We start from the raw sequence: 18990 nt of genomic DNA on the forward strand, positions 1-18990 counted from the left end.
TTTTCTTGTTCTTGAGATAGGCCTGTATTGTTATGAATTTCTCTTTAGGACTGCTTTTGTTGTATCCCATAGATTTTGGGTCACTGTGTTTTCATTTTCATTTGTCTCAAGGTATTTTTTTTTATTTCTTCCTTGATCCCATTGTTAACCCATTCCTGGTTTAGTGGCATGTTATTTAGCCTCAATTTGTTGGTATTTTTTTCCAGTTTTTTTCTTGCAATTGATTTCTAGTTTCATACCATTGTGGTCAGAGAAGACGCTTAATATGATTTCAATCTTCTTAAATTTACTGGGACTTGTTTTATATGCCTAATATGTGTTCCACCTTGGAAAATGTTCCATGTGCACTTGAAAAGAATGTATATTTTGCCACTTTGAGGTGAAATGCTCTAAAAATATCTGGTCTAGTGTATTATTTAATGCCATTATTTTCTTGTTGATTTTCTGTCTGAAAGATCTGTCCACTTGTGTCAACGGGTGTTAAAGTCCTCTACTAAAAAAAAATAATTAAATAAAAAAGATAGAGTCCTCTACTATGACTATATTACTGTCAATCTCTCCTTTATTTCACTCAGTATCTGCTTTAGCTAAGTGCTACTATGTTGAGTGCATAAATGTTTACAAGGGTTATATCCTCTTATTAGATTGATATTTTTATCATTATGTAATGTCCTTTTTTGTCTCTTATTATAATCTTTGTTTTAAAGTCTATTTTGTCTGATATCAGTATTGATGCCCTAGCTTTTCTGTTTGTTTCCATTCACATGAAATATCTTTTTCCATCCTTTTAGTTTCAGTCTGTGTGTCTTTTGGCCTAAAGTGGGTCTCTGGTAGACAGCATATGTATGAGTTTTGTTTTCTTATCCATTCAACTATCCTATGTCTTTTGATTGGAGCATTTAATCTATTTACATTTAAAGTGATTACTGATAGGTACATAGTTATTGCCATTTTATTATCCACATTCTTGGTCTTCCCCCCCACCCTTCTTCTTAAAGAAGTCCCTTTAACATTTCTTATACTACTGGTTTGGTGGTGATGAACTCCTTTAGCTTTTTCTTATCTGGGAAGATCTTTATACCTCCTTCAACTTTAAATGATAGTCTTATTGGGTAGGATAGTATTGGTTGTAGGTCCTTACGTTTCATCACTTTGAATATTCATGCCAATCTCTTCTGGTCTGCAAAGTTTCTGTTGAGAAATAAACTGACAGTCTTATGGGAGCTTCCATGTAGGTAAATAACTGCTTCTCTCTCGCTGCTTTTAAGAGTCTCTCTTTGTCTTTGATCTTTGGCATTTTAATTATGATGTGTCTTTGTGAGGGCCTCTTTGGGTTATCTTGTTTGGGACTCTCTGTGCTCCCTGGGGTTGTATGTCAATTTCCTTCTCCAGGTAAGGGAAGTTTTCCATCCTGATTTCTTCAAATAGGTTTTCAATTCCTTGCTCTCTCTCTTCTCCTTCTGGTATTTTTGATGTTGTCCCAGAGGTCCCTTAAACAATTTTTATTTTTAAAAATATTTTTCTTTTTTTCAGTTCTGATTGGGTTTTCTGCTACCTTGTCTTCCAAATTGTTGATTCCATCTTCTGTTTCATATAATCTGCTATTGATTCCTTCTAGAGTATTCTTCATTTCAGTTATTGTATTCTTCATTTCTGACTGGTTCTTTTTTTTTTTTTCATGGTTTCTACATCCTTTTTTTATGCTTATCATCTTTTTGTTGAAGTTCTTACTAAGTTTCTTGAGCATCCTTATAATCAGTGTTTTGAATTCTATATCTGGTAGATTAATTGCCTTCATTTTGTTTGGTTCTTTTTCTGGGGTTTTCTCCTGTTCTTTCATTTAGAACATGTTTCTTTGTTTCCTCAATTCGGCTGCCTCTATGTGTTTGTTTCTATGTATTAGGTAGATCTGCTATGTCTCCCAGTCTTGGCAGATTGGCTTTATGTAGTAGGTGCCCTGTGAAGCCCGGTGGCACAGTCTCCCTCAGCACCTGAGCTGGGTGTTCCAGGAGTGTCTCTTGTGTGGGTTGTGTGTGCTCTCTTGTTGTAGTTAAGCCTTGATTGCTGTTGGCATGTCAGTGGTCGGGATTGACCCTCAGTCTGACTGGCTGTGAGAAGTGGACATGCCCACAGCCTACAAACTACTCTGCAAGAGCTGACTCAATGGAGTGGGATTTGCCCCAGTTCTGGTGCTTGCTGAGACCACTCTTTGGGTGTGCCACTTGAGGGGCTAATCGGGTGGTGGTCTGTTGTGGTCTGAAGCTGGTCTTTGGTTCTCAGGCCTCTTGGAAGAGACTCCCATGCAGGCCAAGGTCAGCCACTACCTATGTCCAGCTTGGGGCTGGCTGGTAGTAGCTACAAAGTGATCTGCAGTTGGACGTGGCCTGTGCTAGATCTGGAGGAGCATGGGAGAAGCCACACTATAAACCGAGGTCAGCTGCACCAGGCCCAGGGTACCCTAAGGCTTGCCACTACCTGCTGGCTGCCCATAAGGCTCAGCCATTAAAAGAGCCTTGGACAGTACTCGAGTTGGGTGAGGCAGGGTATCAGGGAGTCACCAGTATGGGGCAAGTGGTGTTCATCAAGTTAATGCAAATTCAGGTTTTGCACCTGTGCTAAGCCTAGGGCCATTCAGCAAAAGGCTTGGAGCACACCAAGCACACTGAGGCCATCACCTGCCTGGGGCATGTGGACCCCCAAGAGTTGTCTAAGAAAGATTACAGTGTGGGCCAGGACTGGCTGCCCACCGCCATAAGTGCCTCCAGCAGTATACAAGCCAAGGCCAGCTGCTTGCAGCTGAAAGAGCTTCCTACAGCACATGGTGCATGGTGCACAAGGCAGGGCTGGCTGCCCACCACTAGAAGTGCCTTTGGCAGTTGGGGAGTTGGGTAGGGCAGGGTCCCAGGGAGTCACTAGGTTAGAAAGCAGATTTCACCAGATAAATGCAGATTCAGACTTGTCCCTATTGGGAGAGGGCTCAACATCGGAAAGATGGTGCCCACCCTATAGGCTACACAGCAAGAGAACTCAACACAGGGATAATGGTGGCCATCCGTCCAGCCCTCACCCTGAAGCCACACAACTCCATTTCTCCCTATTTGTCTCTGGTGCCTTCTGAGCTGTAATCCCTCTGCCGGAGCTCAGGATGAATGCCTGGGAGTGAAAGAGTCTGTGTGAGCCCTCAAAGAGGACATCTGGATTTCCAGCAACCTTCTGCCTCACCCAGAAAGAAAGAATTCCCATTGTTTTTTACAACCAGATGTTGTGGAGGCTCCTCCTCTCAGCATTGGTGCTCTAGGCAGGGGAGCCTGGTGTGGGGCTGGATATCTCTGCCACTGAGACATCCCTCCCTATTCTCAACCGCGACACGTGGGTATGGAACTATCCCGTTTCACATCTCTGTCCCTTCTACAAGTCCAATGGGGCTTTTCTTTATATCCTTAGTTATAGGACTTTTGTTCAGCTAGTCTTCAAATGGTTCTCCAGGTTGATTTTTCTATAATTTAGTTGTACTTTTTATGTGATCATGGGAGGAGGCAAGCACAGCATTTACCTACTCCACCATCTTGTCAACTTTACTGTTGTTTTAATTTGTATTTCCCTGAAAATATATATGGAGCATTTTTTCATATGTTTATTTGCTACCTTTGGAGAACTGTCTATTCAAGTCTTTTGCTCATTTTTTAATCTGTTGTTCATGTCCTTATTGTTGAATTTTAAGAGTTCTTTGTATATTTTGAATAGTCCTTTATCAGATGTCTTTTACAGACATTTTTTTCCCAATCTGTGGCTTGTCTTCTTTGATCTATTTTTATTGATTTTTTTTTATTTTAATATTTTCATTAAATGTATTGGGGTGACATTGTTTAATAAAATTATATAGGTTACAAGTGTACAATATATCAAGTGTATAATAATACATCATATGTATATTGTATCATGTTTATTTTACCAGCTAAAGTTAAATTTCCTTCTGTCACCATATATTTGACCCCTTTACCCTTATCTATCTTCTCCACTTCTCCCTCCCTCTGGTAACCACTAAACTATTGTTGGTGTCCATGAGTCTCTGTTTGTCTTGTTCATTTGTTGCTTTCAGTTTTATATCCCACATATAAATAAAATCATATGGTTCTCAACTTTTTCTGTCTGATTCTTGGTCTATTTTTAATAATTCACTTTAAATCAAAACTATGCTTGTCATTTTATCTAACCAGTGAGTATTCTCATATCTACATATACCTAAGAGAAAATATTTAACTCTTATTAGAGTAAAGGTATTTTTCTGGAGCTAAGAGACATAGCCTCTTAGCCCAGAGAAGTAATTAGTCCCAAGCATATAAAAAACAAACAAACAAACAAATGAAAGCTATATCTGTAATAAAGAGCTTAGGGACCCCAACCAGAGTCAATATTTTAGAATATTAGCTATATTTAAAAATAAATACTCAAAAGGAAATTGAAGAAATCTACTCTCATGGACTAGATGTATCAAGAACTGACTTACCTAAGCAGGACTGAAAATTTAGCGGGAAGCTTTTAGCACTTCACTCAGTATTCTAGCAATCACCCTCTTATTGCCTACCCCACCTGCCCTTCACAGATACCCACTTTCTTACCACTATCATAGGAATCATTCCTTTGGGGTCTAGAATCCATTCATTGAACTGCTCCTGCAGAGCCTGTTTCCGTGTGTTGGCTACCTTGACTTTGACTTCGTTTATGCTTTCTCTTTGTTCTTGTTTCTGTTTAACCTTCTCTTTCATCTTAGACACTCTGAAGAACATAGAAATAAAAGATATGTTGAGTTAAGACCACTGGATTTGATTCAAATTTTTCAAATGTTAAAATACAAGAATTCAGAAACTCATATAAACTTTGTACCTGTCTTTTCTCCATGAAATTGTCCTTGATTCAAGCCTGTAGCACATTAATTATAGGCTACCTGCTACTATTATTTGACTTTTTGTAGAGGTGTGCTTATTTTACCCAACTAAATACTATACTTAGGGAGTACTAAGAATATTCCTAAATGTTGCCACTTATATACTAAAAGTAAAGTTGAATGCACTAAGGTCTTAATGTGGTGAGCTTCTCTCTTCCATGGACATAGCAATCGTGTGGAAGGACTCTGATTCAAGGTCTAGGGTAGGATCCTGAAAGCTGTTTATAACAAGTATCTCAGGTAATTCTGATGCCTTGGACCAAACTTTTGATTTCTGTCTAGGACTATATATTGCCAATTTCTTTTGTTTGGACAGAGTCAAATACATTGAAAGCCCCTAAGCATAATAGTTATATTTGTACTCAGGCAGAGTCGTATCGCCCACTAGAAAATGTGGAAAGAACTGTGATTTTAATTGTGCCTATGTTCATCATCCCTATTAGGACTTCAAAATCCCCAAACTGTTTTGATTAAAACACCAGAATGTCTCAGAATAATAAAAATAGCTGCTGCTTTCAAATACAATTTTCCAATAATGTTTGAGACAGTTCTTCATCTTTCAGAGAAGAAAATCTAGGGCAATCTGACAGATTTTAAAAGGCAAACAAATTTCAGTAAGTGCCGGTAAATTGGATACCTTTAATAATAAAAAAAAAAAACAACAACAACGACTACAATATAAGTCATTACTTTATGCCCATATAAAGCCTTTGAAATTCTCTAGGAAAATATGTCTTCAAAAATAAACTTTGAAGCTTGAAAACCTAAACAAACAAGTGGTTTAATAATGTAGAAGGGCCTGTTCCGAACTGCTGGAAGGATTAATTAGTGCTTCAAAGGAAGTGCTAAGTTCCTCTGGTAAAACTGCTAAGCAGCCAAACCTCTCCCACTTATCTCAGAGCCTTCAGTCCCTTCCTATGCTGGCTCTCCTTCTGCTCTTCCCCTACTCTTTCTCCTCTGCTGCGTTATCTACTTCCCGCTTCCCTCTCTTTCTCTCCTTTTTCTCTCTTTTCCTCTCTCTATACATTCTCCTTAATTTCTGTCTTCATTCCGGCATGACTCTCTATTCCGTATCTGTCTTTCTTCTAGCTTTTTCTCATTTATTCATTCACTCACTTGCTCACTAAGTCAGCCACCTACTATGGATTCTGCCATTATAAAGCTTAGGGTCCAATGCAGAACAGTTAAGTAAACAATATTGCATAGAAAGTACTGGGTGTTTCCAGATTCTCATGTGTATTAATCACTGCAACACAAAAATAGATGAACAAAATTGGGTTTCTGTTATATTTTCATCTGTTTGAAATACTTTTCTTCTTCTCATTGCTTGACTAGATCATCCATATCTTTTAGGTCTCAGCTCAGACATCATTTCCTTCCACTTATTAATGTCCACATTTAGAAACAAAACCTAGTTTTGTGCTTCAGGGCCACCGTACATGAGACTCCAAATATAATCTAAATAGATTTAAAATAGATTATGTAACTCATTCAAAGAATAAATAAAATTTCTCTTCTCTGGTCTGCATTATCTTATGAGGATATCCATATCAATCAACAGAATTCCATAGCATCCAAAACTCTTAATTTTGGTCAGTGTTGAGTAGGCACAACCTATTCAACACTGTATAAATATAAGTATTAACCCACATTTAAGGAGACTGGGAAGGAGGAAAAACTACAATGTGGTAAAATGCAAAAATGGTCACAAATTCTTCCCATTTCTGTATGCATGTCTATTTGTATGAAATATAACTTTGCACTTTCTCCCATTAAGAGGTGGAGTCCATTTATGCACCCTTGTGTCTGGTTCTGGCCATGTGACTTGCTTTGGCCGATGGACCATTAACAAACATGATAGAAGGTTGAAAAGTGCTATCAATTATACCACAGTAAAACTGGGAAGAAAGAAGAAAAGAAAGTCCTTGAACATTGGGTCTTGACCTCTTTTATTGAACTTAGGAGCCCTTCCACCACCACCCTGGAAATGAGCCTAGGCTAGCCTTCCTGATGATGACCCAGTTATATCCATTGCTTTTACAAACATGTGATTAATAGGCAAGTGATTAAGGCTATCAATTGACATCTTATTGCAATGCATAAGTAAGTCTGACTGATACCATGTGGATCAGAGATGAGCCATGAACTCAGCCCAAAGTTACCAACCCACAAAATCATGAGCAAATACATAATTATTGTTTTAAGCCACTAAGTTTTGAGGTATCTTGTTATGAAGCAAAAGCTAACAAATAAAAGTTCCCTATCTTAACAAGTGTTTTGATATCTTTAAAAGAAAAGTATAGTATAAATCTAACTGATTAAAGAGTAAAAGTGAAAATGTTTCCCTACCCTAGTTGTGACAATCCAAATTCCATCCATCCATTCAAGCTGTACAAAATCTTCCATTTAGAGCAGCATTTGCCTAAATTATGTGAAAACTGGATGTTGTATTTCATGAAAACTGGTTCTAATTAGCTTAAGTGGATGGATAATTAATCATGAACTTGGAGTGACCTCTGTATATCACACCATTACTGGAACTAAATGAAGACTCTTTCTTGACTGTTAAAAAATGGCACTTGTTTTAACTAATCATGTAGAAACCTATGGACTCACTCTGTCCTATACAGTGTGATAGTTGCCAGATATTATAACCATTATGAAGTTCCCTTCTTAATGCTTAAAAAACCCTTAATTTTCCTCTTTAACAGTGAATTCAGTGAATTCTTCACTGGAATATATTTCCTTGTCTGAAAAGTTAATAAACTCAGTGTTTGTTTTTAAGCTCTGGTGGTCTTAATTTCACAAAGCTAAACTGGACTTCTTTTACATCCATTTTATTCCTGTGATGAGTATTCTTATAAAAATCCATGTATCACATATGTCCATTTAATTATTATACTTAATTTTTATTTTCTTTTTGTTTATTCAACATATATCTTATGAAATGAGATTCCTAACATAAATGTAATGACTTAAGAAAAATCTCAGTTACTGGTTAATCAATGATATTTGAACAGATATATAATTAGACTTATTTAGAACTTTAAAAAATGATAAAGAACATTTATCATAGCTTCCCCCATTAAACACTGATGATTAATTCCAGAGATTTCAAAATTAAATACTCGATTAACCAGAGAGTATGGGGGAGGGGTTGGGGAAGGTAGATGGGGTAAAAGGGGTCAAATATATGGTGACAGAAAGCAATCTAACTATGGGAGGTGAACACACAATGTAAATGTATATGTCTTATTGTTAAAGTGTACAGTTAAAACTTATTGGATTTTGTTAATCAGCATCACCATGAAAATAAAATTATTAAAATTTTTTTTTAAGATAAATACTCGATTACCCCAAATTAAGATATCTGATAGTAATCTTAGGTATCTAAAAACAAAAAAAAAGCAAAAAAAAAACAAAAAAATCAATACAAGAAAACTTTCATCATGAGTGCGAAAGCCAGATTAGATTAGTTAAATCAAAGTAAAATGGCATTTAAACTGAACTCTAAAGCAGGGATCCCCAACCCCTTGGCCGTGGACTGGTACTGGACAGTGACCTATTAGGAACTGGGCCACACACCAGGAAGTGAGTGGCGGGCTAGCAAGTGAAGCTTCATCTGTATTTGCAGCCACTCCCCAGTGCTAGTGTCACCACCTCAGCGCCACCTCAGATCATCAGGTGTTATATTCTCATAGGAGCACTGGTCCCTGGTGCCAAAAAGGTTGGAAACTGCTGCTCTAAAGGATTAGTAAGATAAAGTAAGGAGGAAGAAGAGTGATACGGGCAGAAGGAATAGCATATGTAAAGACCCTAAGGTAGAAAGAAGTGTAGTATGTTTGAAGAACTGAAAGAAATCCTGTGTGTTTGGAGTAGAGAGGGTGAGGAGAGAGGCAGAAGCCAGGACTAAAAAGAAAGTTAGGGATCAAGTCATACAAGGGAGGTCTTATGACCTAGTTAAGGATTTAGATCTTTATCCTAAAAGGTTTTACATTGAAGAAAAACACGTGTCTCTTTCCCTTTTAGCTTTTACTCGGTTTGTATTTCCTTAATACTTGAGCATTTATACTGACTTATTTTTCTTCTTTATGTAGCTGTAATAGAGAAAATAATTCCGTGGAGTATTTCTTTGTGATTCTTTCTTATCACAGATTAAATGTTACATGATTAGTCCATAAGGCTGATAAAGAATAGTCAAAGGACAAATACCCAAAAGATACCTCAGGGTATATCACAGATGCATAGTGATTATGAAATAAGTAACAGATGTAGAGATCAGAGATCATTACCAAGCCAGAACTAGTTATGCATCACTATAATTGCCATACAGGAAAAGATCTAAGGTTTTGCCTTGAGTTTCTTAGATCTACTTCCTGGTTCATTTGAACTCTCATTCTAGGTTTAGGACTGTGTATCAGGACTCTGGAGAAAAGAGGAAATTCATAGTATAATAGGCCCCACTTCTCTGGAATTGTGTGAAATTCTAACATTAGTAATCATTTTCTATAATCCTTTTTTTGTTCACTGTTTAAATGTTTTTATTTTTGGAAATATCATATAGCAAAATTGACCTTCTGAGTGCATAGTTATACAAATTTCAGCACATATATATAAATATGTCTAACCATCACCATAATCAATCTACTGAAAATTTGTAACCCTATTTTAAGAGCAAATTCTTTCATTACTAATTCACAAGGCATAGTGACTTATAGAATATGTGTTCTCATGCACTGGAATAATCAAGAGTCAGAGAGAAAAAATATCAAAAGAAATGCTAAAAATATATATGAAAAAAAGCAAAATGATACAAATCTAACCACTACAATTTTATACCTTAATCTTCTAGAAACCCTGATGAAAAGCAATAAAAATATATTGCATATATGAAACTTAAAAACAGCAGCAATATTTCATTTTTCAGATAAGTGACTACTACTATAAAAATTGTTCCAAATTAATAAGTGTCTTCTCTATCTACTGTCCTTAGATACCAAGCAGAGATGAACCTTTTTTTGTGCTGGGAAGCAGACAATTGAAAACTTTGAATCAGGTTCTGGCAAATGAACACTTTAACATTATCACCAGAAGATAAAATCTTAAAAAAAAACAAACAAAAATTTTGTCTTTTTTCTTGAAAATAAATAAAGAAAACTCTCATTCCCAAAATAATTTTCCAAAGCTCTCTAATTAAATTAAATTTAATAATTTAATTGAGAACAACACAATGATATAGTTCAGAGGATTTAAAAGCAGGACTGTTTTTGCTAAGATGCTGGATATCCAAGTCAATAGTCATTGTGCTGTTGTAAAGCATCCCTAGGATTTCTGAATATTCTACAAAAGCCTGACATTGTCACATGTTGACATAGATCTTGGATTATTGCCAGAAAGAGATAGAGTTCTAATCTTGACAATTCAGGCAAAGAAAGTATCTTTAATTACTTTAACTCTTTCATAAAATTCCTATAACAGTATTGCTCCTATAGAAACTAGGACTCTTAACAAACCTCAAATGACCCTAACTATTCAAACTCCTAGTTCAAGAAACATCAGTGAAATAAACTAATCCTCTCGTGTCATGCTATTGGTTGGCAATGGAACCTAGACCAAAGTTCTCTTGTGCCTATAACTATTATTACTATAGATATTAATAAATGCCTAGAGTTTAATGTACTGACTGAGATTTACATGTCCCTAACAGGAGAAAGGATTTATCAATATGTTGATTTACAGCCTTGACACCAGTTACTAAATTTTAAGTTTTTTTCAGAATGGAAATAGATCTAAGTACAAATTTGATTTCTTGCTCTGCAAGAACAGATGATGAACAAAAATATTCTTTAAGTTATTTATTAAATTTAATGACACTGCTTCCTGCTGCTGTCAGAACTTTTCACTAGTATTAAAACTCACTTAATCTGGTTTTGCTAAATGATTGGTCTTGAAACTTTAGTGTGCATAAAAACCTCCTGTGAAAGTTGTTTCAAATACATTCTTTGAGGTTTTGATTCAGATTAGAAATTGATTCGCTTCTGATATTATTGGTAGGCAACCATACACTTAGTTTATTCTGAGGAACATATATACTTTACTTCAAAAGAATTATCATTCTAAGCTTCTAATTAGTTGCTTACCTTATAGGAATGATACTAAAACAAGTCACAAAGAATTTTAGATTCCTTTATAAATTTTAGTTTAAGTATCCATACCAGAAGACATTAAAAGGAAAATATAAAGATTCAGGAAGAGAATCAGAGATTCAAAGTGCCTTATTTGTTTTTTTTTTTTAGGTCTGGAAGAGGCCAAACAGATACTAGACCTGATCTAGACCAGGGATCAGATTCTACATTCTAGGGGCCAAATCTGGCTTGCTGCTTGGTTTTATACAACTCAAAATTTAAAATTAGTTGTTACATTTTAAAGTAGTTTTTAAAAATAAAAATAAGAATAATACTTTGTGGCATGTAGAAATTCAAGAAATTCAAATTTTAGTATCCATAAATAAAGTTTTACTAGAACATGGCCATGCTTATTCATTTACATATTGTCTATGGCTACTTTTATACAACAGCAGAATCAAGTAGTTGTGACTCCATTTTCCAGGTAAATTTCTCAAATTTATCAATATTTTCATGATTTTGAGTCATGGTTCAAAAGGCTTTTTTTCTGGTTGTAATAGAATTTAACCCCTGGTTTCTTTTAGTTTTTGAATGGTTTCAGTTTTTACATACACATATTTAATAGGATATAGTATATGGACAAAAAAGCTGAAAATAAATATAAAACCTTATTTAGTAGTTCAATTATTCATAGGCTTGTTGGTATTATTATTTTAAAGGAGTTTTATGTAAATCGTAGGAAAAAGTAAAGTAATTTTGTCAATTTTATTAGGAATCAAGATTTTCAGTGTAATAAATAAAGATTCAAATATAAAATCAAGGAATTAGATAAAAACTCTGAAACATTGTATTTGATATGAAACTATTAATATGAACTCATTATTTTTAAAAATTATATTCGTTAGTCACGAAAGCCTAGAAGCAATGACAGTACAATATTTATGAGCATTCCTAGCTCCCAGATGAGTGATCCCCATTAAAAGGAACTAATCCTTAAAAAAATACATGAAGCTTTCAAGACTAAAGGTGTAATATTAGAACACAGGAACCAAAGTTGGGTCAAGTTGAGCATCAAAGAGAAAAAATTTGACTTTACTAGATTAAAATACATTGAACATATATTAAAATCCATGTGTCCATAATGATACTCAAAAAAGAACTCTTCCCCAAAAGGGGAAAAATCATTTGTTGTCACTAGCATTGACTATTGATGATAGACAGGCAGATAGATAGATAGGTAGATAGATAGGTAGGTAGATAGATAGATAGATAGATAGATAGATAGATAGATAGATAGGTAGATAGATAGATAGATAGATAGATAGATAGATAGATAGATAGATAGATAGATAGATATTTATTCTGAAAACCTGGAATTAAAAGGAAAGAAATAAACATTTATTCTGTCTTACTAGTAGAAAACATATTTCAACATAACCAAATATATAGCAATCAAGTAGGATTTATTTCAGAAATTACAAAATAGCTCAACATTAGAAAATCTATTAATAAAGTTCATTGTTAATGAATCTAGGGTGAAAATCAAATGATCATCTCCATATGTGCTGAGAAAGCATTTGACAAAATTGACAATTATTCCTGAATTTTAAAAATCAGAAACTAGGTGCATTTTTCTTAATGTGATAAAATATATTTTTTTCAGATCTAATGAAGTAGTTATGGTAGTAATATATATATATATATATATATATATATATATATATATATATATATATATATATATATATATATATTTAACTGTTCATATTAAAGCAGTAATAGAAAAATCATTTCTACTTAAAGTCATAAACAAGACAAGGATGCATATATCACCACTATCATTTAACATTGATTTGGAGGTAATAGCCAATGTAATTTAACAGTAATTATTTATGGCAGAGGGGGAGTATTGGGTAGATGAAGGATAAGAATGGAAAACTTTTCCCTGTATAACTCTATGTTTTGGCTTTTGAATCAGGTAAATATGCTGCCTATCTGAAAAGTTAAATTTTTAAAAAGTCTCTACTCTCATATATCTTATTTTCCAATGCAGGGAGACAGATAATAAATGAAGATATACTTGGGATCCTAGTGAGATAACTAAATCCATGAATACAAGAAACTATTTAATATACTTCACTAGTCTTTATTAATGCCTTAAAGTGAAGCACATAGTAGTGGCTCAATACTTTTTGAATAACTATAAAATTACTTACTTAAGTCCTTTTAAGTTTGTATAATTATGTTATTGTTCTACATGCTTTTCAATATAAGGAGCTATATCATCAACTGATAATATAACAAATAGTACCTGTTGCAGATAGTGCTGGGAACATGTATCTTCAGGTCTTCTGTAACATCTCTCATTACCCTCTGATAACCAGACATTCCCGAGTCTTTGATATAATTAGGATTGTTTCTCATTAAGTATTCCCCCAAATAATTAATTGGATCAAACTTGATTGGAATATCAATTTCTGTCAAAAGCTTCTTGTTTTCCACTTGCATTAACATTTTTTCCACACCAGGAACTAAGGTGGGTAGAAGTTTGTCAAGCAAATATGCACGAGTGTTCAGTGTCATGTTTTCAGTATTAAACCACTCTTTGGCCAAATTATCCTTAGGGAGTTTTTTCTGAGCCTTTTTTTCTAGTTCCTTCTTCTCATTTTCCTTACATATTCTTTTCTGCTGCATTGCCTGAGCTCTTGCCTCCACTCTTTCAAAAAGATTTTTCTTCCATGGTTGTTCTAGCTTTGAATCCAGGAGAGTTTGATCTAAGTTGAAAATCACTTTTGCAGGTTTTCTTACCACCATATTCTTTGAGACTCCAATGTTATGGTCCTTTATTGAACCAGTTGAGATTTCTGGCTGCCCCTCCAGGTCTAATTCTGAAGGAAAAGAAGTGAAATGTAAGAAATATTAGAAGTAGATTTTAATCTATGTTACTTTATAATATTATTAGGAAAAAGAGTTTTTTACATACCTTTACATGTTGCATTCAAACACAGCTGAAAGTAACAAAAAATTAGACAACAATGACTTTAACAATAGGACATTTATTGTTGACTTAATCAGAAGTCATTCAGCAGCTCAGTGTTTTTCATTAAGTACCTAGCCTGTTTTGTTTTTCTTTGTTCATTTTTTTTGTGCTTGTACCTCAGGATCACAAGATAACTATTGCAGCTCCAGACATCTCTTCTTTACAGGAAAAAAGGGATTAAGAACAAAGGGGATTTTTCCTCTTGAGGTTCTGTTTTATTATCCAAGAGAAGAAGATCCCAGACTCTAAAACTTTCCTTTACATTTCATTTAGCTTAATTAAGTTACATGTCTACTCCTAGCTGGTAAAGGGAAAAGGGATTATTATGAATAGTTTTGACCAATCATAATTTATTCCTTCACTTCAGGATTTAGGTCAAGTTCTCTGATATCAAGTGATTTCTATCTGCTATAAAATCGAGGTTCAGTTGGCAGGGAAAAAGGTTGGGAAATGTCTGCTGAGTGGGCAGTGAAGAGAGTCTATCACATGTTTATTTAAATAAATTTCTTTCTATGCTTGTATTTCCAGCCTCTTTCATGTGTTCATTTTTAAAATGTAGTGTGATTTTAGACCAAGGTAGTAGATTGAGAATAGGAACTTGCATTCCCTCCCTACCAATATCTTTAGAAATGACAGAAAAGGTTGTGTGCATGTATATTTTAATATAAACATAAGAATGCTGGCAATCATGAAGGAGAACTTCAGTAGTCAGAAATTTTGAGGGTCTCTGAAAATTATAAGGTAGGGGGGATTAGATTAAAGAAAATATAGAACTAAAAAAATACAGGAGAAAAATCTACACTGTGAAATTTGGGAGCAGCTTTGACGTGTCCCAAGTTTAAAAAAATGTAGATATGGGTAGCAGGGGAATTAATGACTTTTTGTATAACTTCATCCTTAGTTGAGCTACTCATCAGACACCAGAGGCATTCACCCCTGCATTGAGACAAGGGGGTTTGGGACAGAGAAAATGAATTGCTGATAGATTTCATTGTCTGCGCATCTTATTCCTTATCCACAATCACTGGTAGCAGACTACAGAAAACAGAAACTCCATCCACAAAAAAGCAAATAGGATTCCCAAATGCAAATGTCCACACACACATAAGAATCACTAAATATTTAAGTAACACTATCTCTGTGACTAAATTCAACAAATGCAGTAATTAATACTACCCAAGGAAATACCATTAATAGAATAAATGTAAGGAGTCTCTAAAAGAATTGTTATTAATATCCTCAGAGCAGATAAGTTAGAGAAAAAAAGAATGCTATATGTTATAAAAAAGTAATTAAGAGAGTTTGGACACCTAGCGCTCAGATCTTGGTTGCTAATATCAATCTCCAATTTAAAAAATCAAGTCTCACTGGAGAAATGGTTGATTTAAGGACTGAGGATGGAAATATATATGATGAGCCTAGAGCATCTTGTAGTGCCACAAAGTAAGGAAGTGCTCAAAAAAAAACTCCACAATGATTGTGTATGTCAAAAGGACACAGTAGCCAACTAAAGGAGCTCCTAATGGCCAGAGATAAAACAATTTGAGCAACAAAATAAAGCAGTATTAGATTATAACCCAAATATAAAACAAATATCCATACTGATATAAATACTTGCATGAATAAATAAATAAATGGGGGGGGGGAGGGGGAGATAGACAAATGTCCTGTGCAGAAGTATTCCAAATAACTTAATAGATACTCTGCCCTCAAGGAAGTAAAGCATAATTCTCTTCTTAAGTGTGGGCTGTGCATAGTTAGTTCTTCCCAAAAGTACAATATGGAAATAGGGGGAAAGAATCACTTTACAGTGGACAAACCTGACAAAAACTATTTCAGCCGGATGAAAAAGATTAACATCAACAATAAAAAGTCACTTTGAAGGACAAGTAATAACAAATGTTGGAGACGATGTGGAGAAAAAGGAATCCTCATACACTGCTGGTGGGACTGCAAATTGGTACAGCCACTATGGAAAACAGTATGGAGGTTCCTCAAAAAACTAAAAATTGATCTACCATATGATCCAGCAATCCCTCTACTGGGTGTTTACCCAAAAGACTTGAAAACCCATATCCCAAAAGATATTTGCACACCGATGTTCATAGCAGCATTATTCACAGTGGCCAGGACATGGAAGCAACCAAAGTGTCCTATGATAAATGATTGGCTAAAGAAGCTGTGGTACATATATACAATGGAATATTATTACTCAGCCATAAGAAGAGATGAAATACTGCCATTTACAACAACATGGATGGACCTCGAGATAATCATGCTAAGCAAAATAAGCCAAACAGAAAAAGTTGAAAATCACATGATATTACTTATATGTGGGATATAAACCTAAAAGCAACAAATGAACAGGATAAACAAATAGAGACTCAGGGACAATGGACTAGTGGTTATCAGAGGGTAGGGGGTGGGGAAGGAGAGGAGAGGTAGACGGGATAAAGAGAGTCAAATATAGGGGGGTAGGGGTAGGGTGAAGTGGGTAAAGGGGATCAAATATATGGTAGCCAAAGGAAACTGGACTTTGGGTGGTAATCACACAATAGAATATATAGATGTCAAATTATAATGTACACCTGAAAGTTATATAATTGTATTAACCAATGTTACCCCAATAAACCTAATAAAAAAAAACACACAGAAAAAAAAAGTCACGTTGACAGCATATATGATATGCTTGATAGCATGTGATGAGAATAGTATTTTATCTCTGTAGTCTTCTTCCCCCAAACCCATAACCCCAGGCTAATTATAATAACAGACAAACAAACAAACAAAAAAGCCTTCAGACAAATTCCATTTAAGGACATTCTGCAAAAATACATGATAGTATTCCTTAACGCATTCTTTATTTCTATCACGTTTTGATCACTTCCTCTCTAGTAATTATATATACAGTGGTTACACACACACACACACACACATATTTTTTGTCTGCCCAAATTTCTTTGGGGAGTCACCCTTCTCTCATTCTTAATTCATTTAGTTTAGATAGGGCTGACCTCACCCATTTAGATCCAGGAATGGGTGGTGATCCAAACCTGACCACCAGCAAGGTCATTAAAAATAAGAAAATCTGAGAAACTGTCAGAACAAAGAAAAATCTAATTAAGTAGTCTATAAAGAAACTCTAGAAAAGCAAACATTTAATCTAAAGAATGTCCTAAGTCCAATAGTGAATATCATTTATGAAACTCTCTTCCAAATTTTAATTTCCTCCTTGGCTAATTCTCTTATTCCAATATGAGGAAGTGAGTAGGATGGTATAATGCTCTCCTTTACTTCTTGGTTGGATTTAGAAACAAACTGACTACTTTTGGGGCGGGGGGAGGGTTCTATTCTGTTTCATTGTATTGCTTTTATTTTGATTTTTAATAGGTGTGAAAGAGAGCAATTCTTTAAAGTCTGCAGGTTCTAATGTACTCTTTGTTTCTAATCTTTCCAGCATAATCCAAGACAAATATTCCTCCTCCTGCTTTAAGAGTAGTGCCACAGATGTATAGCAAATTAATATCTATCCATCTGCCATGGTTCATTAGCAAACTCACACATGAACTAGGGCATTCTCTATCTTCCTTGCAGCCTGTTAGTGCTCCTCTAGTGTGCTTGGCTATTATAGGTTGCTAAGCAATAATCCTAGTGCTTATATTATCCCCAATGATATGCAGAATGGAAGTAGATGTGTGTTTGGTTACAACTCTAGCCAAACACTTCTCTCACAGGGCCATAAAATCAAGAAAAGAAAAGGAGGCACAGCAATAGCAGGGTCAATAAATCAGGATTTATTGAACAAGCCTATCTGTAGCTGTCTTTTGATTAAGTGACCTCTGAATTCAAGGATCATAAATTACAGCACAGTCCCAATGGCAAATTAATCCAGAGAGTCAATTGAATATAGTTTTAAACAAGTACTGGTTTTTAAAGCAGGGTTGTGCTTGGACATTCCTAAACCTTTTACAGGTAGATTGATTCATTTATATGTGCACTCAGTAAATAACTATTGATGTCTCACTTTGTGCCTAGCACTATGTTAACTAAGCACTAGAATTCTATTTCAGGATTGTCTTCCTAAACAATTTTAGAATTAAAAGGCTTTCAAATTCTCCCCCAACATACACACCTTTATCCCTATATTAATCTGTCTTCTAACATACAAAGACCTGTTTAGGTGCTATGGTCATAAATGAGTAGGAACACAAAAGAATGCCTTACTTGTATTTTGAAAGGTCCAGCCTTATAAGTGACTTTTATCATTTCCTGTACTTGGTACATGGCTCACTGCTATGTATGGCCTCAGTAAAAACCTCTTTAAGGACATAAACAGGAATGAATTATAATCCATAAGCCTTAGTATGTTCTTTCTTCATAAGAAGGCATGTAACATTAGTGGGACTAGCTCTTGATTAAAGTGGTGAAAATTGACCCAGCAGGGCTATTCAACTAGATGTGTGATGTTCTCTTTAAACAAGGGCTCTGAAACTCAGCTGGCTTGGTCTTATCAGGATTTCTTACCATTTCTACATAATGTAGGTTGACTACTAGGAAAGCAGAGGAAAACAAGCACTACTAAATACTGCTAGAATTAAAATTCTATAACTATATAGAAAAAGTCATTTTCCTACAGAACTTTGTTAATCTCAGGGCTGTGTAATGAGAACAGGGTTGAGCAAATCGATAGTTTGAAAAAAAAGATATTTCAAAATGCAAGTTAAGCTCATAGCCTGAAAGTAAAATAATTAGGGTAAAGAAATGAGGAATTCACATTTAACTACAATATTTTCTATGCAAAGATATTTGTTGGAGTGTATTATGGGAGCTGCCTGGCAAGATATCATCATTTTGACAAGTATATAACAGGGATAAAAACA

The 18990-nt window shown here is 34.9% G+C and overlaps 1 protein-coding gene across 1 annotated transcript in view; it reads right to left on the reverse strand.

Annotated features, from left to right (window-relative positions):
• The window catches only part of EFCAB5 (EF-hand calcium binding domain 5), a 119723-nt gene that overhangs the window by 83894 nt on the left and 16839 nt on the right, over window positions 1-18990 (reverse strand). The window contains exons 6-8 of the mRNA XM_023530372.1: window positions 14054-14078; window positions 13382-13958; window positions 4620-4776 (exon numbers count right to left, since the gene is read on the reverse strand). Of these exons, the coding sequence (XP_023386140.1) occupies window positions 4620-4776; window positions 13382-13958; window positions 14054-14078 (759 nt within the window). The remainder of the gene's footprint in view (window positions 1-4619; window positions 4777-13381; window positions 13959-14053; window positions 14079-18990) is intronic.

The sequence above is a fragment of the Pteropus vampyrus genome, unplaced genomic scaffold (assembly GCF_000151845.1).
Source record: "Pteropus vampyrus isolate Shadow unplaced genomic scaffold, Pvam_2.0 Scaffold50, whole genome shotgun sequence".
Lineage (NCBI taxonomy): Eukaryota > Metazoa > Chordata > Mammalia > Chiroptera > Pteropodidae > Pteropus > Pteropus vampyrus.